This window comes from Trachinotus anak, unplaced genomic scaffold, assembly GCF_046630095.1.
Source record: "Trachinotus anak isolate AG129_WGS33_773 ecotype Australia unplaced genomic scaffold, CSIRO_AGI_Tana_v1 ptg000011l, whole genome shotgun sequence".
Classification (NCBI taxonomy): domain Eukaryota; kingdom Metazoa; phylum Chordata; class Actinopteri; order Carangiformes; family Carangidae; genus Trachinotus; species Trachinotus anak.
This window is the reverse complement of record NW_027273862.1, coordinates 21,730,833-21,754,711: the sequence shown is the minus strand read 5'-3', so window position 1 is coordinate 21,754,711 and position 23,879 is coordinate 21,730,833. Positions and strand designations below refer to the sequence as shown.

The 23,879-nt window shown below is 40.8% G+C and overlaps 1 protein-coding gene across 1 annotated transcript in view; it reads left to right on the top strand.

Moving 5' to 3' along the window:
* rasa3 (RAS p21 protein activator 3) overlaps positions 1–23,879 on the top strand; it is a 41,691-nt gene that overhangs the window by 13,802 nt on the left and 4,010 nt on the right. The window contains exons 2-23 of the mRNA XM_071488956.1: positions 1,901–2,018; positions 4,252–4,355; positions 6,276–6,370; positions 8,812–8,888; positions 12,445–12,525; positions 12,621–12,693; positions 14,430–14,503; positions 14,595–14,699; positions 15,126–15,282; positions 15,416–15,564; positions 16,093–16,207; positions 16,400–16,474; positions 16,590–16,713; positions 17,505–17,611; positions 18,250–18,327; positions 18,476–18,553; positions 18,817–18,890; positions 21,910–22,016; positions 22,847–22,929; positions 23,049–23,257; positions 23,347–23,450; positions 23,589–23,772. Coding sequence (XP_071345057.1) covers positions 1,901–2,018; positions 4,252–4,355; positions 6,276–6,370; positions 8,812–8,888; positions 12,445–12,525; positions 12,621–12,693; positions 14,430–14,503; positions 14,595–14,699; positions 15,126–15,282; positions 15,416–15,564; positions 16,093–16,207; positions 16,400–16,474; positions 16,590–16,713; positions 17,505–17,611; positions 18,250–18,327; positions 18,476–18,553; positions 18,817–18,890; positions 21,910–22,016; positions 22,847–22,929; positions 23,049–23,257; positions 23,347–23,450; positions 23,589–23,772 — 2,371 coding nt within the window. The remainder of the gene's footprint in view (positions 1–1,900; positions 2,019–4,251; positions 4,356–6,275; positions 6,371–8,811; positions 8,889–12,444; positions 12,526–12,620; positions 12,694–14,429; positions 14,504–14,594; positions 14,700–15,125; positions 15,283–15,415; positions 15,565–16,092; positions 16,208–16,399; positions 16,475–16,589; positions 16,714–17,504; positions 17,612–18,249; positions 18,328–18,475; positions 18,554–18,816; positions 18,891–21,909; positions 22,017–22,846; positions 22,930–23,048; positions 23,258–23,346; positions 23,451–23,588; positions 23,773–23,879) is intronic.

The following is a 23,879-nucleotide window of genomic DNA, read 5'->3' as shown; positions in this document are numbered from 1 at the left end:
TCGAAAAGAAAAGTGTTATCCTTTAAATTGTGACATTTCAGCACAGGATTTTGCTTAACTGGTTGGTCTCATAGCTGCAGAACAAGTGAACAACTGCAAGTGCGTAAATAAACCACAGGTTTTATCTTAAGAGTGTAATTGCACATTAGTGAGTAGCTCATGACCAATGTGATTACTCACCTTCTTCCATTGACGACACATGATGCATTTTCATCGTTGCAACATTAACTCTTCCTCCCTAAGGTACAGTGTTATACTGCTGTTCTTGGGAAATCCTAAACAAAAACTGTCAGAACTGGATGGACGTACTGTAGTTTTTTCTTATTCATAGAACTTATTTTATTTGGCTGAAAAACGGCATTTTGCTATTTATCAGAGTTGAGAGTGTAAATGAAATGAAAAGTCTAATGGGACTGCTGTATTCATGTGCAGATATATGAATAGGAAAAATCTGTTTTGCTGTTTTACAGTCATTATACAGTGTCAAATGTCAACACTCCCCCTTTTCCCCCTCCAGGGTCAGCTGCAGGGCATAAAACATTGCACTGTGTATGACAGCAATGTGTTGTGTCATAAAGCAGCTTAAGATTTCTACTGCGTAGTATAGTTTAAGTGTTTCTTAGTGCTACACCAATAGTATAGTTTTTTCTTCTAGAGGTTCCCAAAGTGGAGTTTGTACTCCAAGATAAATACAAGGGGTTACAAAATGATTAAATGGAGGAGAAAGAAATCTTTTTATATATTTTATCTCATTATTGTGTTTCTTGACTTAGATTTTTGCTCTTTTCCTGGTCAAATACTGGACGCTTCATCTCTTCAGCCCTCTAAACATCCTTTAATTGAAACAATTTGATGGAATGGAATAGTCAAAAGTAGATTAATCATTTTTATTTTGCTAAATGAGTTAAATGTGGGGAGCCACTGTTCCAGAGAATGAGATTGTGAAGTGTCAGTTAGCAAACAGCAGCACCCACCCACTGACTCATGCTTTCATTGCAAAGAAGTCAGTCATTTAAAGTCAGAAATAACAGTGTAAGATTTGCTGTAGCTCAGCTTGTTGGCTGAATGGCAGCGTCAGATTCCTGTGCAGATAGTGGAGCATTTTTGGAGCAAACAATGACAATGTTGGGTTAATGCATGTGAAACTACAGACTACAGAGTCCTGTGTGTCCCAGGGGGCAAAGAAAAACAGAACCAGGAACAGAGTCCTGACAGACACGGACTAATTCAGAGCCACGGCTTCATAAAGGAGAATATATTGCTCCTATGGGACTGGAGCACCAACTTTGTGGTTTGTGTGTGTGTGTGTGTGTGTGTGTGTTTGTCTCTGTGGGTGGTTGGACCACATTCTTGTTAAAGGGAGTGCTATCTGTCACACATGTTTGATGAACAGATTGAGCTTCAGCAGGATTCAGGAAATGTCCCACGCAGATTCTCTCATTCACAGATCTGACAACACACACACGCACACACACACACACACACACACATACACGCACAAATCGTCACATGTGATTTTGAATGATGAGTTGTTACTGTTGTTATTGTTGTTGTGTGTTTCCGCGAGCATGACTACGTATTTGTGTGTCCAATGTAAAAGTAGTCATCCTGGCAGGGTTAAGCTCATTATACCTGCTGTCGGATTTGGTGATGTAATGACAATGAAAGTGTGTGTTAAAGAGGTATACAGCCTGCCAGCTCAGCCAGGACCCCCTCTCCCCTATACAGTTAAAACAGGTGTGAACTTACATCATGCTTTTAAAAAAAGAAAAAAAAAATCTTTGCCTGTGTTCAACGTTCATAAATAAGTAATAGCAGCAGTGTGCCTGAATAAACACATTGTCATTGCTTACAGCGGCGTTCCTAAATAATAACTGCTCTTTCTCTCTTCTTTGTGCAGGAGAAGCAAAAAACATCCCTCCATACCCAGGGCCAAACAGGATGAGGGACTGTTACTGCACTGTCAACCTGGACCAAGAGGAGGTCTTCAGGACCAAGATCGTCGAGAAGTCACTTTGGTACGCTCGGGGCTCCGGGTTTCTCATCCTCTCAGAAATATACAGAAATGTGAAATCATGCAAGTCGAATCAAAACTGGATATTATATCAAGATTGATAGGATATAAGAATATAAACATTATTTGTGTAACTTGCTGCCTCCACAGCTGATTAGCCCAGAGCTTCACGAGTAAAGGACATGGTTAGTGTCTTTGCTTTAAAGATTTTTTTGGCATTTTTCGCCGTTACTGGACAGTTGGTAGTGAAGAAGCAGACAGGAAGCAATGGGAAAGAGAGGGAATCGAACTGTGGTAATATTGTGGTCCATTCAGCTACCAGGGCACTGGTACCAACAACTTATAATATCAAAACTATCCTTCCCGAGTTCATTTTAAGTTTTAATACCAAGTAAATAGCATCAACACTCAATCACGCTATGGAGGAAAGCAGGGGATGCGTACCCATGGAAATAATATAGTAAACAGAGACCTGTACACTCTGCTGTCAGTCAGACATGTATCCAGTTACCCAGAGTTACCAGGATTCACGATGATCAACAGAAGTCCAAGCAGAGCTCTGAGGAAATGCCAAGGGCAAAACAAATTATACATATGAATATTCATTTCTGTCGCCTTAATTATGGAAGTGCAGTTGGTGATTTCTTGAAACTGAAGGCACTTGTATGTTTTTAATTTTTTTTAAATGTTTTTATAGCAGTATTTGTGTCTACTGATAAATCTACAAGATTTGTTCCTGGCATAAACATTCAATAGAAAAACATTAAAAAAAACAGTTACAGTACATATACCTGGACTGTTGTGTGTGTGGAGATCGGCCTGGCCTGTGAATTTAAAGTATTTTGTTTTCTGAAGCGATGCTCTTGAACTTTTTTTGAACTGTGTTGGATTGAAACAAGCTTTACATATATGTTGTATTATAAAGGTAGTGAAATAAAGAGTCTATAGTAGCATGGAAAGTAAACTTGCACTCAAGTACAGTACATGAGTAAATGTATGTAGCTACTTTCCACCACATTGGATGAAGGACACACAAATGTAGCATTCAACCAAAACTTAAAAGATATGTCATTTTATTCACTCCGATACTCAGCAGATCCTGTATGTTTTATCACAGTATGGCACGGATGGCTGAATAGACTTTTTTTTGTTTGGCCAGGCTGATGAAGAGCTCATTTCTGCACAAAGTGGAACGACATGCATTTAATGACTCTGTATTCATGGGGTTGTTTGTAAATGCATCCGTGCCTCTGTCTGTCTTAATGTCTACTGAGTAACAGAAGAAGTCAGTCATTGTTGGCAGCAGCCCTGAGGGCTCAGCTCTCGAGATCCTCATTTCCATGATTTCTATGGTCATTGTTTAGGTAAGGCAGAGTGTGGCGGAGGATGTGACTTCCAGCCTGTGGTCACAAACAGGCTTCCTGTTGTAGGCAAACAAGGTGTAGACTCCGACATGATTCACGGCAAGATGTAGATACACGTGGTCTTTATTTTATGTCTGCCGAGTGATTAATTGACAAAATCAATCATCTGGTAGCAGGAATGATGAAAGACTTTTGTCTGTGATGTTTGCGTGAAGCTGAAAGTAAACTCTCTGACTATTTTGATAAACCAAGACACACCTAGTCAGACAACACTGAACAATATCACAGAGGCAGGAATGGTTTATAGATTAACCTGTTAGTCAGTGAGAGAACAAGAACAATAGGGTGATCACACAACCAAATACTAACCACATGTAATTATGACACTTTAACTAGCTGGGATAACACGGTATCTCTGTCTGTGCAGCACAAAAAGGTGTTAATAGACAGTCTGGTCAGTGAGTGTGCTCCTTTCATAACATGTCACATCAAATTACTTGTTGACAAAAATAATATAAAAATAATAGAAGCCATACATAATTATGGCTCTCCATAAGATCTCCATAAAATTGTGATTGTTTTTTTTTTTGGGTCATATAGATAAAATTGGTTCAACATTTCCATGCTGCTAGAAACTCTTTTCAGTTCATACAGAGCATGTTACAGAGATGTAACTTCACAGGGTTTTGTTTTTTATTTTACAAATTTATTTTCTGACAAAATTCAAAACTTAATTTCTGTTGTTGTTTTTGTTTTCTGGGACTTAACCCCACCCAGACTACATTTGTGTTTGTGGTAAAACATGCTGCACATGCTCATCAGACAAGAGAAGCTTTTTATCACAGTTTGCTTTGTGTCTCCTCTCACCTCCAGTCCATTCTATGGGGAGGACTTCTACTGTGAGATCCCACGCAGCTTCAGACACCTCTCCTTCTACATCTTCGACAGGGATGTGTTCAGGAGGGACTCCAGCATCGGTGAGTAAACAGCTGCTCCATCTGTTGTAAACTCACGTTTTGACCCCCAACCCAGCTTGGAAGATGAATTGAGACTCTCTTGATCCATGGTGAGTGTTTGGAAAGAAAAAAATAATCCTCGGTCGGCTTCACTGAGATTTTACAGCAACTAAAGCACGTCAGGTGGCTTTTTACTTTTATGAAACAGCACTAGTACTGCTGCATATAACATAAAGCAACAACTTTATGTTATGTGTAATGTCTGGATGCACTTCAGAATGTCTTTTCCAATATATCCTGTAATCAGCGAATTTTCTAATCCAACCAAACAATAGAAACTCAAGCTTGAGGTAGTATTCAAATAACATTAAAATGTGCATTTAAAATTTCAGCTTAACCTTATGGTTTCAAATTGTCAAACAATGTTAGTAAAGAATCAGTGCTAAAACACAGTTTCTAGCAAGTTGATCTACAGAAACATGGCAGCAGTTTTAAAAAAATGGATGAATTGTTTGTGTCTTTTATCTAGAAAAATTATTTAAAAATTTGCTGGCTCCACTTTCTGAAATGTGAGAATTGGCTGTTTTTCTGTTATATATCAGTGTGACTGACAAACGTTGAATGTGTTTAGGTTTTGGACTCTTGTCACCTTGAGTTTAGTCATTTCCACAGTAACTAAACTGTGTGTCTGCTAAAGAAGCAGTTAAGTCTATTCAACATTTATATTCAAAGTGGCTATAATGGATATTTTACATTAACAATGTGTCAGATTTATTAATGAGAATTACCATTACTTAGCTTTATAGCAAGTTTGAACTCATTGCGTAGCTGTCTTGTCTGTAAATTTACTCTTGTGATTCACTCTCACTGTTGCTGTGGTATCATTTTCAGCTGTACAAGGAAGCTGTTCAGTGAGAACGCTCTGAACGCCCACAGTGCACTACCTGCTCAGCAGACGATCACGGTTAGAGGCTCTCCAGTGAACTTAGTGGAGCATTTAGCAGCTAAAGAGACAGACATTACCCTCAGGAGTTGGTAGAGACCAAAACCAGAGCTAAAAGAGTGTGTATATTGGACTTCACATTCACCAGGTGGCCAGAAACATGACTCCAAGTGGATGATAACATTAGTTTGTAGTGTCTGGAAGTATAAATAAGCAACTCTTTGCTAACAAGTTCAACATATCAATTTATGTTGGCCCCCAAAGAAAAATCAGCTATTGCAGATTTAACTTGTGTTTATGTAACACGGAGATTAAACATTGTAATTAAGCATTTATATCTGTACCGGTATAAATGTATCTTAAAATATTCAAATGAGCTGTGGTCACAAGTGTGCATTAGTCAAATATGATTATATCACTTAACCAATCAGAGGTGAGGATCTGAACCGATACTGACAAAATTACATGGGTAATTAAAAGTGGTATTGATCTTCTCATCTAACCCTTTCTCTGCACTTTTAGCACTTAGAACGTGTGTGTCTGTTTGTGTGCGACAGATGTTTTTTTCAGTGTGAAAAGGTGTGTCAGTTAAGTATTGGTGGGTGTGTGCGATTGTGAGAGACCACAGACCACAAACTGAAAAATCTCTCTCTCTGTGTGATTTGCATCTTCTACACGATCACAGCCCCTGTTCGTGTGTGTGTGTGTGTGTGTGTGTGTGTGCGCGTGTATGTTTGTGGGTGTAACTTGTTAGTTTCAGCGCAGACATGACAGGGTCATCTCCAGGCCACTGACATTGCACTTATTAGTATTTCTGCACCAGGTGCCTACATGCCTTAAAAAGAAACTGGTGTGTGGATTTCCAGTACGTGAGCAGGCATGCGAGCGTGTGTGTGTGTGGGTGTTTGTTGTACCTGGCATCTGAACACTTGGTTGAACAGTCAGTGAGTTGTGTTTTCATCTTGTTTTGTCTTTGTTGTGTATCAATGTGTGCGTAGGCAAGGTTGCAGTGAAGAAAGAGGACCTGCAGAAATATCACGGCAAAGACACCTGGTTCCAGCTACAGCCTGTCAGTGCTGACTCAGAGGTGCAGGTCAGTACAGAGAGAACACACACACACACACACACACACACACACACACACACACACACACACACACAAACATACACACAAACACACTCACTCACTCTCTTAATCTTCTCCACAGAAAGTCTTACAGGGCTGGATATCGATTCTCCATTCCTATACTTTTTGATATCATCAAAAATCTGTCTGCTTGGTACCAAAACCTGATATTGAGTCCCGGCTCAGATTAGTAATTCTTTGAAACTTTTCGTATGGCTGCTCTTGTTTTGACAACATTTAAAGCAAGACCTTAAGTTCTCCACTGTATTTACCTCAGTGGCACAGAGGCTAATGTTAGCTTTTATTAACCACTTCCCCTGCGTACAGTATATACACAGATGTGTATGAGTGATAGTGAGTCTGCATGTCAGTGTTTGAAGCAGGGCAGAACCCAAACAAACACAGCGTGTGTGCACCTGAAACACCTGAGCCTGCAGGGTCAAAATAACCTGGCTCTCTCTGAGCATGCTGTAAAATCCCATGCGTTCACCCCCGTCACAGCTCAGTTCGGCATCGGCCGGTCAAAGAGTGAGCACGCAGCTCGGTGTTTGCACACACCTGAGGTCAGAGCTGCACGCCCTCTCACATTGTTGATGTAACTGGATTAAGATGCCTCTCTAGATACAGTTAACATTAGCTTTTTTGTGACACTGATGTCTCAAATGCTGGAAAATTAATTTGATTGCCTTTTACTGAGCTTTCAGTGACAACAAGTGCAACAAGTAGCGCAGAGTCTGCACAGTTCATGGACGCATTTAAAAGTGAATTTATTAGCTTTTTCTGATTGTCAGCTGTTTCATCTGCCTTGCATGTAGCACCTTAGTGTATTCTTAGCCACTGAGAAAACTGTATTGATTTTTGTTACATTATTTATTTGATTTATAATTCCTGAAATATCCCAGTAATCAGCTATTGAAGCACTTGTCCTACATGCTTATTTAATACATGTGCAATATTTTCTACTATTCACTATTCAGCGGTCTCAGTCACCCACATTCATGCACGCACAGATAGGAACGCACACACCCAGCACATAGTAACACACACACACACACACACACACACACACACACACACACACACAGTGAGAGACACAGCGAACAGTGAACAGTAACATCTGCAGACAGATGGGTGTGTGTAGCCCTGGAGCAGGGATCTGAAACAGAGACACATTCATCCGAGGAGCCGGGGAGAGGAAGGATGTGTGAGAGAATGACAGAAAAGAGAGAAAAGTGAAGGATCAAATGAAGTAGGAAGATAGAGTGTCTCTCTTCTCTTTTCAATAGAGGATGCATTGTTTGACCTGTGCTCACATGTGTAAGTGCGTGTGTTTGTTCCCTATGCTTGAATCGGCCAGAATGAGCAACGCCTGTGAGTTTGCATACTGATGCTGTTAATTAATGGAGCTTTTCTAGACAGCTGCACCACTACACTGTCATTATGTCATTAATCCAATCACTTCAGAGGGAAAATAACTTCAGCATGATGTTCAGGCGGACGGATATTTTCATACAGTGTCTCTGTTGGTGCAGGGATGCCTTTTTTTGAGCTTTTGTTGTCATTGGCCAGTGAGACCAGTTCATGCACATGCATGCTGCACCCCAAACAACAGGCTTGCAGAGTGGGCCAGCAGAGAGACAGACAGGGCCTGTGCCTTTATGGATTTTTTGAGGTTCGATGATGCAGTGGGATTTCTCCAGGTGCTCCCGGTGGCCAGTCCATATTAGTGAGAGGGAGCAGGTCAAGGAGGAGCTGAGTGAATCAATGTGCTGGGACTGCACGCAGCTTTACAATGAAATAAGATTTTACCAATTTGAAATAGTAAAAGAAAATCGAAAATCAGTATGTGGTGATGAATGTTGATATTGCGGGGAATTTATGGGAATCGCTGTGGTAGTACAGGAGTTATAAGCTGCTTGTTAAATCTCAGACCAAAGCAGCTAGACTCTGCACTGTCCAGTGTAAACCATGTGTCTCCACGTTTGGTGAAAAAAGTGTTTTCAGGCAGCTGGAAGGATTTCATGTTTTTTATGAGTTGAGAGTTGAGTTGAGACCTGTATGATTATTCGTGGTGAGAGATAGATTGTCACCAGGTCTCCAGCAAGTTTGAAAAGCTGACATTCCAGATTGGATTAGGTTGCACATTGTTCTAATTCACATACACACTGAACAAATTGGAAATATATACACGACGGTCGGATACACAATGGAGGGCGACCATCCTGCCTGTCACTGGGCACCTGGACGTGTGATGACACCAGTGCTGAAGTGTTCATAAGTACATGACTGCTGAGCACCCAGAACTTTGAACTGTCTGTATTGTCATTGGAAAAATATGTGATGCATAAATAGTGTCTATTTGTGTGTGTGTGTGTGTGTGTGTGTGTGTGTGTGTGTATGTTATGCAGGGGAAAGTGCACCTGGAGCTGCGTCTGAGTGAAGTCATCACAGACAGCGGAGTCATCAGCCATAAACTAGCCACACGGTGAGGCTACACACACACACACACACACACACACACACACACACACAAAGACAGTGCTACATTTAACACGCTTTATGCAGAGTTCATGTAAAGAGAAAAAAAACATAGAAGAGGAATTTCTTTACCATGATCCGAGGAGACAAAAGGTAATTATGTTTACAAAAAAATACACCTTTCAACTAGCAATTCACAGCTTTATAATGATCTAACTGATAAAAACAGCAGCTATCACTTTTGTCATTTTTGGTTAAAAGTGTAAGAACAAAGACAATAATCTCCAAACTCCACCCTCTGTTGAAGGTTGTGAGATGATGTTAAGTCTTGAAGAAGCTGTCTTAAAGGTCCTTAAGGGTGCAAAGTCGTTTGTTTACGTTCATTGTTTTCTTACCAAAAGTAGTAGTAGTATTAGTAGTGGTGTAGATCAGTGTGTGAATCTATACGTTGTGGATGTGGAAGTCATAAGTCTGCTCATACGACGTTGTTGCTCTACGTGTTTGTGTGAGAGTGTGTTGTCGTGTGTGTAAAATGTGATGCGTTTGATGTGTTTGTCTTTGCAGGCGATCGATGATATGCTTATGGATGGATTATTCTGTGTATGTGTGTGTGTGTGTGTGTGTGTGTGCTTGTTTGCTCTCCAACTCTCCTTCTGTAACATGCAGCAGTAAAGTCTGACGATGAGCCAGCGTGGCTCCGTTCCCAGAGCACATAGTGGGTAAGGAGCTTAGAGCGCAGAGCAGGAGGTCATCTAGTCAGATTTCTCTAGAAAGACACGTGTACGCGAGAGACCAACTATTTCCATTCAGCTCTACAGATTAATCCAACCAACTGAAAGAAATCACACACTTAGCTTTATTTACAGCTTTGCACAAGTCTTGAATGAAAAAATGTTTCATGTCAGTCAAAGAGCTGCAGCTTCACTCACAGTGTGTATCTCACACATCTCATACAACTCTCTCCCAGTCTCCAGTTTTTACATATCAAGTACTTTTACTTTCAATACTTAAAAAATAAAAAAAGATTAAAAAAAAAAAAAGGATCAGAATCATTGCAGCAGAACCAAAGATATGGTCTTTTTTATTCCACGTTTTCTTCTACTTCGTCAAAACCTGCTTTACCCTGACTGCTGACAGATTGGTCAGAGATTCAGGTGTGTTATGCTAGTAATGGCTATTGTCGCCTTGAGCTGCTAACCTCAAGCAGATTTGAAGACTGGGCTACAGAGTTCTGGTAAGCTCACGTCTTTCTAATTCCACACTTATAGATAGACCTGTGGTCTGACGCTGACTCAAGTGACATTTGAGGAAAATATCTAATTCCATGCAGCTCCCTCTGGAGCCACAAAAAGCTTTGTACAACTTCTTCTTCTTCTTCAACTTCGTCACATATGAAATTCTCCTGAAGACCTATAAACAGACTTTGATCTGTAAAAAATATTTTTAAAAAAATATATTGAGAGGTACTGAGTAAAATATCTAAATACATCTGCCACCACTGGAAAATAGACCTAAATGTAGCTGGTTGTGCAATATCATGAATGACATCTGAGAACAGGAAGCATCTCATTTAAAAAAAAACAACAGTTCTCATTTATTTCTTTTCACTTGCTTGGAATTCTGCAAACGTCAGTGATGCTGACTCACAATCACATCCGCTTTTTGTTGCCCTCTTATGTGAGTGGAATAGTTTTTGACAGGATACATGGGTGCAGAAAAGAAGCACATTAACCTGATATGAGTAATGTCGACTAAAACAAATAAGTCTGCTTCTCACCAGCCCTGTCTGGCATGTCAGAGCTCACAGCAGCGGTGAGGGACAGGGACAGGGAGAGGGCTGGATAGTAGGCCAAGCAGGGGTTATATAAACAAGCTTATTGGACAGGAAGCGCTCTGGCATTAGTGATGCTTAACCCAGCCCACTCCTTATTCCTTATTAGGAACCTGTGTGTGTGTGTGTGTGTGTGTGTGTGTGTGTGTGTGTGTGGTGTGTGTGTGTGTGTGTGTGTGTGTGTGTGTGTGTCAGCGGGATGGTGCAAGCTGTTGCATGTGTGTCAGTTCAGTTGTGGGAAGCGCTGCGATTTGCTGTGTAATTCATCATGCGGTGTGACTGGTGGTGCATCACCGTGACACACAGGAAGTGATTCGTCCCGCTGGGTGTCCTGTCCTGTTTGGGTGCTAATCCCCTTAGAGCATGATGTCATTGGGCAGCAGGGTTATAGATAGATAGATAGATAGATAGATAGATAGATAGATAGATAGATAGATAGATAGATAGATACAGACAGACAGACAGACAGACAGATAGATATTACTATTATTTATGTGATATGAAATATCTTTATATTTCATGACGTTCATTGTATTTGATTATACAAGAAGGAAAATGTCAACAACCATCCTGCTCTTTTCTTCCTTGCTCTTTTCTGGAATCACATTTTAGGATCAATTCCTACCTGAGCTTTGTTTTCTGTATTTCCCTTACACTGTCTGATCTCTTGACTATGGAGTCAGGGGTCTATTCATTTTCCTCAAGAAATGTTCTCCTCTGGTTTTTATTTTTATTTTTCTGTGGCCACACTCGAGTGGTCTTCCCTCTATTTCTTTTCATCTGTCCCTCTCTGCGTGCCCTTCTTACATACATACACATCTACCAGTGACTCAGGAGGCCATTTTTCACATGTTTGAGAAAACTCTCAGAGAGCTCTCAACTTACCAGCAGAGACCCCTCCAGCGTAGGAGTGAGGTAGAGTATGAATGGACCAGATGTTTTATGTCTGTGAGAAGGGGGCAGCAAAACTGAGTTACTTGATATGATGTTGTCTTTAAATGCAGTTTTTTGGTGATAAAAAAAAAAAAAATCAACATGCCTCTTTCAGTCACTGTGAAACACTTCGTAACTTCGTTAACCGTGCGTCATAAATAAGCTGCTAGATGTTGAAGTTGATTATCTGCTGTTTCATGCTGGGCAGGTTGCACACAACTCAACGTTTCCCTTGTTTGCTGAAAATACCTTCCTCTTGTTTTACACTGTATATGGCTGTTGATGAGATCAGTGAGACTGTGTCTGTGTCTGTGTGGGCTGATGAGGCGAAAAGCTTTGCAGAGGTGTAGGTTTGGGTGTCAGTTCTCAGTGGTCTTGACGGCACTGGTGCCGCTTTCACATTAGTCATTTGATTAAGTGATATTATAGAGCTTAACAGAGCTTGAAGAGCCCTCTGGGAGGACATTAGGATTGTTCAGTGCAGCCCATGGCTTTTTGCATTTGGAGACCTTTTTATCCTGTTCCTGTTTTTTGTGCCATTTTTTCCCCCCAACTTTGTATAGTAATTGTCTATATTGTTATAAAATGTTTTGTCAACACTCAGCTTTTTCTGCTGTGATCCCTGGCAGATGGCGAGATCACACAGGGCTAATGGTGCTTTAAAATTAGCACCACGTTAATGTGTAACAGGTTTGTGTGTGTGTGTGTTTGTGTGAGAGAGAGAGAGTGTGTGTACACGTCTATGCTTATACAGTAGTGTGCTTATTCATTCATGTCTGCTTTACATGTGTTTCTACAGAGTGCTGGAGTGCCAAGGTCTCCCGATCGTCAACGGCCAATGTGACCCTTACGCTGCTGTCTCCTTATTAGGACCTTCAAGGTCATGATTTCACCAGCCACCATCCACAACTTTGTCTTTATCCTGTTTAAGTTTGAGTAAACATGTGACCTGTCTCTGCCTTCCTTCCCCCACAGGTCAGATGCCAAAAAGACCAAGGTGAAGAGGAAAACCAACAATCCACAGTTTGAGGAGGTTTTCTATTTCGAGGTAAAGGTTTCCTGTATTTCGTTTATTAAGCTGTATTTTCGTTATTTAACATCAACCTGCTTATGAACACAAAGGTATGGTTTCATGTTGGGAATCAGTCAAAACCAGAGACAGTAATGGTTCATAAATATACAGTATGTGGACATCTGAACAATACACACATATGGAATTGTTGAACATCTCGATAAAATCCATGGCATATGCTGCTGTCACATCTTTTGGCATCTGGCTCCATGACACAGCCACACTAAGTTGGGTAAAACATTTCTTTTTGACCCCACAGCTTTGTGCACAGGGGCATTGTCATGTGAAAACACCAAAAAATACCCTCCTCAAGACCACCACACCACTGTTCTTCTGTAGCGTAAAGATTTCTCTTAATTGGACCCAAGGGGCCGAGCCCAAACCACACAGAACAGCCCCAGACCACAAGTACATAAGAATAAGTGGAAAGTGGTGTCTACATACTTACATTTGCGACCACAGAGAAGCAGATTGTACGATGTGAAATAGTTGCACACAGGTGTTTTCACTTATGTTGCTGACTCAGACTCCTCCTCGGTATCTTGTGCTGTGCTCAGACTGCGCTTGATTGACATCTCTCCCAATTTTTTTTGTTGCGTTACACCTTCATCTTACGCATTGTTTTGTGAAGTTTGGTGACCCGATGTGATTCTGGCACAGCTCCACCCACCTTCAACCTGAGCAGGAGTCTAATAAGCCAGAAGTAGCACAAACACCTTTAATAGCCAGAGTGACTGATGTAAACAAAAATGTGAATTTAATCACATGTACTGCTTCTCCCTTTTTTACCATGTTGTGACCCTTGGATTATGAAGTTCTGTGCGCTGTCTGAATGGTTTCGAGATATTTAAGTTGAGGGTTTTTACAAAGCTGACATGCGGTAAAGTTGTCTCCAATGGAAAAAATCAGCTTTTCACCAAATTCAGACAGCTGTAAACACTGTCTCCTACTGCAACTGTTAAGATTCACGAGATACAGGTTAAGATGAATTAACAAAGCAACTGGAGACATTTCTTCTGGTTGACGTTTTAAAAACACGCCACAGTTTATATTTGTTTATATTCATTAGTTCATATTTATAGATCATTTTTCACACACACATACACAACATGCCTTTCACACTGCCCCCGTTAACCCTCGCTCACCAGCAGCACTGCTCTGACATTTTTGTTTGGCTCCTCCCTCTGGCCTCCAGAGCACAGCAGGACAAGAGTATGATTGATTCGGACAAACCACCAAACAATCTGGCCCATTGATTTCTGTCCGACAAGATCGTCTCATTTATTCCCAACCACCACATGAACAGCACTGCGCATACCCTGTGGTGCTTTCTGCCTGCAGCCCCCACCCCTCTGAGCTGCACACAGAGCTCCACATCCACAGGCAAACACAGGCCATTTATCACATTTTCTTTGTCATGTGGTTGTCTTTTTTTATTGTTTCGAATTTGATTTGGGTCAAGGCTCCTTTGAGCCTAATTAAAAACAACGCAAAAACAAATTTCAACAAGATAATTAGAAATTTCAGAAATTCCGATTTTCACACAAAGGGCTATCATATGCTTGGCCAAGTCAAGTCAGTTTTATTTATATCTAAATAAATATCACAAATCAAGGATTCCACCGGCCCATTGCTCGGGATGTCTCAGACAGCTCACCAGGGCAAAAATGCCGACGTCTACGTGGCTAATGTTTCTCCACCTCCATTTCTAGGTGACGCGGCCATTAAGTTACACCAAGCGGCAGTTTGATGTTGAAGAAGAAGACGTTGACAAGCTGGCACTGAGGTAAGCCAGTAGTGTGAGGATCAGTGCTGAACTGAAGCATCATTGAAGGCGTCTCTCGTGTTTGAACTGTTTCCCTGTGGTTTGTGTTCAGGGTGGATCTGTGGAACGCCAGCAACCTGAAGTTCGGCGATGAGTTCCTGGGAGGTGTGCGGGTTCCCCTGCGGGTCCTGGGTCAGGCTGGGGTCCACGATGCATGGTGAGAGGAATATCACTGACACATCACATCATCTTCTTTCCAGTGGTGGAAAGTAACTTAGTACATTCTGCCAAGTACTGTATTTAAGAATGCAGCACTTGTGTTGTATTTCTGCTTTCTGATACCTTAACATCTACTTTCCTATATTTCAGACTAATTTATTTTATTTTTACTTTGCTGCTTTCATAAGACAGCTGAAGTTACTTTTTTTTTTCATTAAAAAAATATGACAACCTTATAAGATACAACACATTGTTAAAGATTGAACCAGTGATTTTCAGCCTTTTTGGCCTGTGACCCCTCAAAAAAAATGTGTAGTTGTGTTTCCTTGTCAAATTTAATTTGAGGTGTTTGAGGTGATTTTACTAAAGAGAAATATTTTTATTTGTAGAGAAGTATTTTACATTTTACATTTTTCTTCTTCAGGTACTTTCTCCAGCCAAGGGAGAATGGAGGGAAGTCAGTGAAGGTAGAAGAGCTCGGCTCTCTACGTTTGAATATCGTTTACACTGAGGACCACGTCTTCCCCTCCGAACATTACACCCCCCTCAGAGATCTACTGCTGCACTCTGCCAATGTAGAGGTACAGCATGTTTATGTGAATGTGTCCCTGCTCTGCTCGGACATACCGTATTTTTGTACCCTCCAGCGTCTTTACCTGCTTCCTCGTCACTGTTTGAATGCTGTTTCTCCTACTCCTCATCCCCTCTGTTCAGCCCGTGTCTGCGTCCACGGCTAATATCCTGGGGGAGGTGTGTCGAGAGAAGCAAGAAGCCGCCATTCCCCTCGTGCGTCTCTTTCTTCACTACGGGAAGATCGTGCCTTTCATCAGCGCCATCGCTCACGCTGAAGTCAACCGCACACAGTGAGTGTCTCGTTGCATCTTCAGTTTTACAGTCGTACGTAAGAGTCCAGCTCATCTCCTATTGAGTGGACATCCTATGAATTATATTCATCACAACAGAGAAAGATACACGTTTCCAATCTTTTTCCATATTTAGGGAATAGTTTGTTGTGTTTTTGTAGCTTTATCTTTGTTAGCAATAACATAAGTATATGTCTTCAACATAAGACAGGTGCATGTGTTATATTTGGGATTTTGGCTTAATTTTGCTGTTAAAGCAGTTGCACATTTATCACCATGGTTACATTTCTTTCAGAGATTATTAATTAAAGTGACTGCAGAAATTAGGTCATCGGGTCGTACGCGAACATCAACGAGCTTAACATTTTGATCTGACTGTTGAAACATATGCCACCACTGTAATAAGATTTGCTTTGGATGTTAAGTGACTGTCAGAAGTCGTGTTGTTTATTGATTTTGACTCATTTTGATACACAAGCTGTAGTTTTAATTTGTGCTCAAAAACACTCTCTGCCTCCTATTTTGCAGGGATCCAAACACCATTTTCCGGGGAAACTCCCTGACTTCTAAGTGCATTGATGAGACCATGAAGCTAGCAGGAATGCACTATCTGCAAGTCACACTCAAACCCATCATAGATGAGGTATGACACTGCAACAGTCCCGTGCCTCTTTCTTAACTCGCAGCACTTGTTTCTCTCAGTTTTACCAAATTCCAGAGTCTTTAATCCCTTGATTTAATTCATCTCACATGTCCTTCTCTGTGGCACATCTAAGGATATGTTGGAAAATTAATTACCAATGGACGTTTTTAATGCTTTTATAAATCTTCACAGATCTGCACAGAACACAAACCCTGTGAAATCGACCCAGTCAAACTCAAGGAGTCTGAGAACCTGGACACAAACAGGGTGAGAAGATGAGTTTATGTTTGTTTGTTTGTTTTGTTTGTTTGTTTGTTTGTTTGTTTGTGTGCGGTTTCTGTCTGTGTTATCTGACACCTCTACCCTACCTCCCCCTCCCCAGGAAAACCTTCGCCAGTATGTAGACCGTATCTTCAACGTTATCACCACCTCTGGCGTTCGCTGTCCCACCGTCATGTGTGATATCTTCTTCTCTCTGAGAGAGTCTGCTGCCACCCGTTTCCAAGGTAACTCGCCTCCTGAAACGAATCACAAAGGATGGCAGAAAGAAGGAAAGCAAGCCGCTAATAAGGAACAGGAAACAGACAATAAAGAACAGGATGTGCAAGATGTCCAAGGACGCTCGGGATCACAGCGGCTTTTTGTGCTCTGCTATTTGTGTCAAAACTGAAACCACTTAAGCCTCCTACACACTTATTATGGTTATGTTTCTAGTATAGATCATGCACCCTCAGTGTCATATACTGTGCTGCCCCCTGTTGGCCGTCACAGGGCACTTCCGTTACAGCAGGAGCAAGCTGTTATTATATATGTTGAGTGATAAAAATGTGAAGTTATTTAGTTTTATTTTCCGTGTCATTCCAAACACCTGGCCCATATCCCTATCTTAACCCTTATCTTTACAAAACATGCATCTCCTGGTAATACATACACAAGAACAAAGAAACATCAGTGACAGAATTTTATATGCACCGTAAACATGTGTTCATCAGAAATGACTGCTATAAGCCCAGCTCAGTTAATCCTGATAAAAGCTTTTTTTTTTTTATCGCGTCTTATCCCAGGCTTTGTGCTTCATTCACTTTCACAAAATCAATATCTGTTTTTATCTTTCTAAAGAAAATATTGTGCAGCTCCTTGTAAAAAGGATGAAAGAAAACAAAATGAAACTCGTTTTCTACGTCATTCAGAAAGCACACTCTACAAATTCACTTTTCATCTTCCATACTGACTGTGTGCATAATATCTTAGGTGTAATTTAAGATGTTTTTTCTGTTTTCGTTTGTCTGCTCTCTAGTTGACCAAGATGTCAGATACACAGCAGTGAGCAGTTTCATCTTCCTGCGTTTCTTTGCTCCAGCCATCCTCTCCCCCAACCTGTTCCATCTACGGCCGCACCATCCAGTGAGTCTGGTTTTTGAAATAAAATATAAACACACGTGCAGCGAACATGTCATTCATGGCATCAAAATCATCCAGAGAACGTTTACAATATTTTATTCCTCTGTTATTAAAAGCATTTTAACTTTTTTATTTATTTGATGGTTTACTCGCAAGGTGTTAACACCCTCAGTTAACATGAGCCCACACATGATGTCGTCTATGGATACTTTGAGCAAATGCTATCAGGGATGTGTTTTAGATCGTCTGTATGTAAAACAAACACTGGTTTTATTCCAGAAGCAAATAGCATTGTGAACAGTACACACATTACAAGAAATGGTTCGTTTACCTTGTGTCTAGACTGATAAATGTAAAAACATAAAAATCACCTGGAGGCAGCAGCTTTCGATTATATCACATGATCATCCTCAGCGGTTTATCTGAGTTCTCATGAAAATATTTGATGTTTAAATTTACATATTTTTCTCATGCATGTTGGCTTAAAAGCTGAAGTTTAAAGTTCATTTTTGACTTTGGATTTTTTGGTTTATTCAAGACATTTGTGATGTCTTGAATAAACTTGACGGGATCAAGTGGGATTATTGATCTCTCAAGATTTGATTTGGTTTGCTTTAATTCATGTCTTTTTGTGTCCCTAGGATCCTGCCACCTCACGAACCCTGACCCTCATCTCCAAGACGATCCAGACCCTGGGAAGTCTCGCAAAGTCAAAATCTGTGAGTTTCTCTGCTCAGAGTGCATCTTTCTGTTTTCATTCCTGTGATTAAACTAGACTTTATATGTATTTCAATCTAAACACTTAAATTAAATCATAACTTGCTGATCTTTCTCTCTCTGTCACTCTTTACTTTTATTCCTTTCAAGGCCAATTTCAAAGAGTCTTACATGGCTGCATTTTATGACTACTTCAATGAGCAGAAATATGCTGACGCTGTGAAGAATGTGAGTGTTTTGCTTCTTTCATTGCTATCTTCAATAAATGTCGGCCACTTAGTGGACACGTGATCAGATACTCTTTTTGTCTTGTATATCAGATGCATATAAAAGGGTAATGAAAAGTGTTTTGGAACAAGAGTGGAGACATCTGACAAGAACTGAAAAAGTGGATTTGGATAGAAGGATATCAAAGCGTCGTGCAAGGGTGAACAAAAGTTACCACCACGACAAATATGTTGATAAATGACATCCTTTCCTTCCCTCTACAGTTCCTGGACCTGATCTCCACGTCTGGCAAATGGGATCAGAAGAGTATTGAAACACCAATCATGCTCAAAGAGGGGTAAGGAAAACAACTTAATGCTAAAGTGATGCAAGTAGAAACAAACGAATAGTGGAAATAATGGAAACAAATAAAATGAATGTGTGTGAGTGTGTGTGTGTGTGTGTGTGTATAAACAGCTGTCAGTACCACATGGGTGTAATAATTTTGTTATCATGGGAAAGTAGCTGTCTGGTGTACTGTGGCTGTTACCACAACATCAGTCACCATTTTTATTACTAATTACACAGCTTCAGTGTTTGTCTGGTTGTCTTGTATTTTGTGTCTAGCTTTAGAAAAGACAGCTGAGTTGACTATTAAGGCCAAACTGTCCAGAATAGTTTTACATTTTGGGACATATTTGCTTTCTGGTGGAGAGTGAGTTAGATGGGAAGGTTGACGCCATGCACGTCTGTGCGGTAAATATAGAGCAAAAGGTCAGTGAGCAGCTGCTGAATTATGCTGCATTCACGTCACTTTGTTTAAACCCTAATTACGAGGAGAGAAGTGGAAAAAACTTCTCATATCCATCTCCAGCTCGAGACATTAGTAACTTCTGATACTGATGAAATCTCCCTCTTGATGAAAAAAAAACTGTTAAGCCAGGCCAACTGTTTCGCTCCCATTTCCAGTCTTAAACTTGCTAAGCTAGCCAGCATGGTATCAATCTTCTCATCTAACTCTTCATCAGAAAGCGAATGAGTGTATTTGTCAAGCAGGTCCTTTAAGTTGTCACTAAAGTGAAGCTGGACTTTAACTGCACTCCTGTGACCCCCCCCCCCCCCCCATGGTCCAGTTAATTTCCAAAGTGAACAGTTACATTAAAGATACACCTGAGGCTGTAAGCCGAGCTCTCTCTGACAACACATGGGCTGCTGTTTTGACGACATTTCTACGGAGGCTGTAAAGGCGTGGAGAGTTGCCAGTTGATAGTAGTTGTGCCAGTGCCTCTCTCATCAACATCCCCACCCTCTTTTGTTTCTGCTACCGGGCGTAGGAGTGTAAAACTCACTATAAAGAGGGTTGATGGGAAGGGGTCAAAAGGCACGAAGGGCAGGTAAGAGCTTCTCTATATAAAGGCTTTGCCCTTGTGACCCCTTGTGTGTGCGCCGTAACCCCCTCCAAACCAAGCCGGCCATTTTCTCTCCCACCAGCATCATGTGCTACTGTAGATGCTGCTGCACTTTACTTTATATCTGGCCTGTACATAAGAAACTATTGAGCGACTGTGACACTGTCTGTCGTCTTTCTGGCTTTACATGGCAGTAGACTGATGCATACAGCGACTCTAATGGTATAAAGTAAAGTGTTAACCTTCAAGCCTGCTCACCTAGAAGATGTCAGTAGTGCTCATAGCCCTTCTCGCTCCTCGCCATGTCAGACATGCTCGGTGTGACAGTGGCAGCAGGGGTTGGTTACTGTACAAACATTTCTGGGAGTTCATATCTGCCTGCATCCTGACGCGTAATACCCTACCCTAGACTGTGACCACATCTCTACAACACACCTTAGAGTTTCCAGCTCAACTCCAGGCATTATGTCAGATGTGAAACCAGCATTTTCTAGGCTCTGTAATGTGAGAAGAGTACAAGTCTTCCTGTGGGAGAACAGTAACTTTGGTGTTGATAACCCTGGTACTTCATATTCCATGTTCTCTAAGGCCCTCAAACTCTCAAACAAAGGCACCCTGATGTTTAGTTTCCTTTAAAGGACCATATCGGTGGTTTTACATGTTGTACCTCACACCACTGTCAAACATTTTCCAAAGCATACCATCATTTTTTTTTGATTGATCTTAAGTTGCAGGCAACCGTCGGTTCCATTTATTTCATTACAGTGTGTAAATTCACTTATTTGAGAGTGGAAACTTGATATAGCTAATAAATCATAATGGACTTTTGCATGTGTTCATTTATTTTTTGGTAAAGATGATGAAAGCTCAGTAGCGCTGCATTCAAGAGCTTTTGGATGTTGTCTGAAAATCAAACCCAGAGATTAAAAAGTAAGCAAATATGAACATCCTTGCTAAAAGTTTAATGTGAATTTCTTTTCCGGCTGCAAGTGATTATTTTCATCATCTCTTAACCTGCTGATTATTTATTTATATTTATTATGTGATGTATTCAAAAGTCTTGTCCAATCAGCAGTCTAAATACCAAAGAGATTTTGAGTTTGCAATGATACAAAACAGAGAAAAGCTGAAATTCCTCACATTGGAGAAGCCAGAACCAGACAATATTTTGGCATTTCTGCTGAAAAAATGCTGAAAAATGATTAATGAGTTACCAAAATAGTTGCTGATTATCTTTCAGTGGTCAACTAATTGATTAATCGAGCTCTAGTTTCTCAAATTTCAAACATTCAAAGGGTCATACCATCCTTTAACACACCAGCACATACTCCATGTGTATGACTGCATAACCAAGTGACATGATAATATAACCTTGATGTAAAAATAAACAGGATATAAATTGTGCCATGTGATGGTTTAGCTATCTCAAGTTTCAAGTGTCTGCAAGTTGATTTTCATAATGTATTGAAGGGAAATGGAAACCAATGGCTGTTAGGAAGGTGGGATATCAGTCTAAAATCTTGTGTGTAATTTGGCAAAAAATTTGTACAGATTTATAAATCCTATAGGTAATGGGGTAAAATATGCAAATACACCTTTGGTACCTTTACTCTGCTGACCAACTTCCTTTTTGACTCATAGACTTTTAAATCTATGAGTGCTGTACTGAAGTTTTTTACAACTACAGCAGTGATGAATTTAAGGAACTGCAAGCATGTAACTGGAATGATGAATTACTAATGACTGTACAAGATTCCTTTAACCAGAATAAATGGTGGTTACCAGTTGTTTCATGTAAAGTAAATAGTTTTTACTCTTATGCATTTACGTATTGCACATGTACAGACATGTATAAGGGATGCATTATGCCAGAGAAATTAAAATATTGTGAAATATTGAAATATTTCTGCGAAACGAGCTCATCTGTCAAGGTTTTCAGTGGTATCATTCTCATCCATTGTTCTTCAGATTTATGATAAAAAGGGCACAGGGGAGAAACCGGTTTGGAATGAAGAACTTCAAAAAGAGATGGTTTCGCCTCACCAACCATGAGTTTACCTACCACAAAACAAAAGGTGAGCTCAGAGCTTTCTCTGGATCTTCTTAACAGTTGCATTGTTTCTGCATCTGTTTATGTCGTTGTGTGTGTTTGTGTGAGAATCAGCAGGAGGGAGCGATTCTGCTGAATGTACATTTAGCCTGAACGCTACAGCCAACACATGTGGTGAAGATTAAACTGCTGAACAGGCAATACATTTTTTCCCACACTGCAGTGCACAAAGGAAAAGGGATGAGCTAGAAATGAGCTATAAATAAACTGTGATAATATTGAAAAGAAAAGCCAGAAAGACCCTGGAAAAAGTTCATCAGTAACAGTAAAAATGCTCTAAAGATTGGTATGTATACCAGAGGTTTTCTGGGGAGGCACGAGAGAATTAAAGGGGCAAAGAAACTGTGCATGAGTTGAAAGGGACAGGTGTACGCAGGTGATCTAAAAAATACTGCAGGTTAGATATTATAATTTGACCTGGTTACCAAGGTGGCCATAATGTGATAGCTCAATCAAATCCGAACACAAACAAGATACGCATATTTTTAGATTCACTTTTGGTGGGTCTCATTATCTCTGATATCCAACGCAAAAAAAACATTCGTAAAATAATGCTTCTTATAGTGCAAGAACTTGCCAGAGAATTATCTCATTTTTAATTTTTTTCTATATTGAAGTAATCCAAGTGATCGCTGTCTGTACATCCAGGGGTACATTGCAAACAGGAAAGCCTAACAGCTAATTCGGTATATTTTTAATGGTCCAAAAAATTTGGCTAAAAATAGAAATAGGGTTCAATTCATGGCAACGAAATACTTCATTTCACATGTCTGATGTGTTTCCTTTTGCCTCCAGGTGAGGGGGCCCTGTGCAGCATCCCCATAGAAAACATCCTGGCTGTAGAAAGGCTAGAGGAGGAGTCTTTCAAGATGAAAAATGTAAGGACCCCACATACTAGCCCCCATGGAGTCTTTGGTGCTTTGAACATTTGGCCCAAATCTCCCCTACAAGCATTTAGATTCTTCCCTCGCTCACTGTCCCTTTTTCCCTCCTCCAGATGTTCCAGGTTATTCAGCCAGAGCGGGCACTCTACATCCAGGCCAACAACTGTGTCGAGGCGCGTGACTGGATCGACATCCTGACCAAAGTCAGCCAGTGCAACCGCAAACGCTTGAGCATGTACCACCCTTCAGCCTACCTCAACGGCCACTGGCTCTGCTGCAAGCTCTCAGCAGACACAGCCCCTGGGTGTACACCCTGCACTGGGTATGCAAAGTTGTTCTAATCAATCCAGCATCAGGTTCTTTTCCTTTGTTTCCACTCTCTCTCATTTATCTGTGCGCCTCTATTTTCAGCGGTCTCCCAGCAAACATTCAGCTGGACGTAGATGGAGACAGAGAGACTGAGAGGATTTACTCCCTGTTCAGCACATACATGACCAAACTGATCAAGATGCAAGGTCAGATGCTGACAAGAGTGTTTTTAAGTGTTAGTGAGCTGGCACGTGTGGAATTTCATATTTTCCATGCTTGTCTTTTGTGATGATTTTCACATTGCCCACTTTTGCTCTGCCTCTGCTGCCTGCTTTCCCCTGCAGAGGCCTGTGGCAGTAAGTCTGTGTACGACGGGCCTGAACAGGAGGAGTACTCCAGCTTTGTCATCGATGACCCTCAGGAGACCTACAAAACCCTGAAGCAGATCGTTTCAGCTGTGCAGACCTTGGAGCAGCAGCACACCAAGTACAAACGGGACAAGTTCAAGAAGACAAAGATAGGCAGCCAGTATGTGTTTTGTTGTCTATTTATGCTTGTAGCTCAGATTATCTCTCCTTACAGTTATTGTAGATATACTGCAATGGAGGCTGAGAACTGTGGGAAAAATGGTTGGT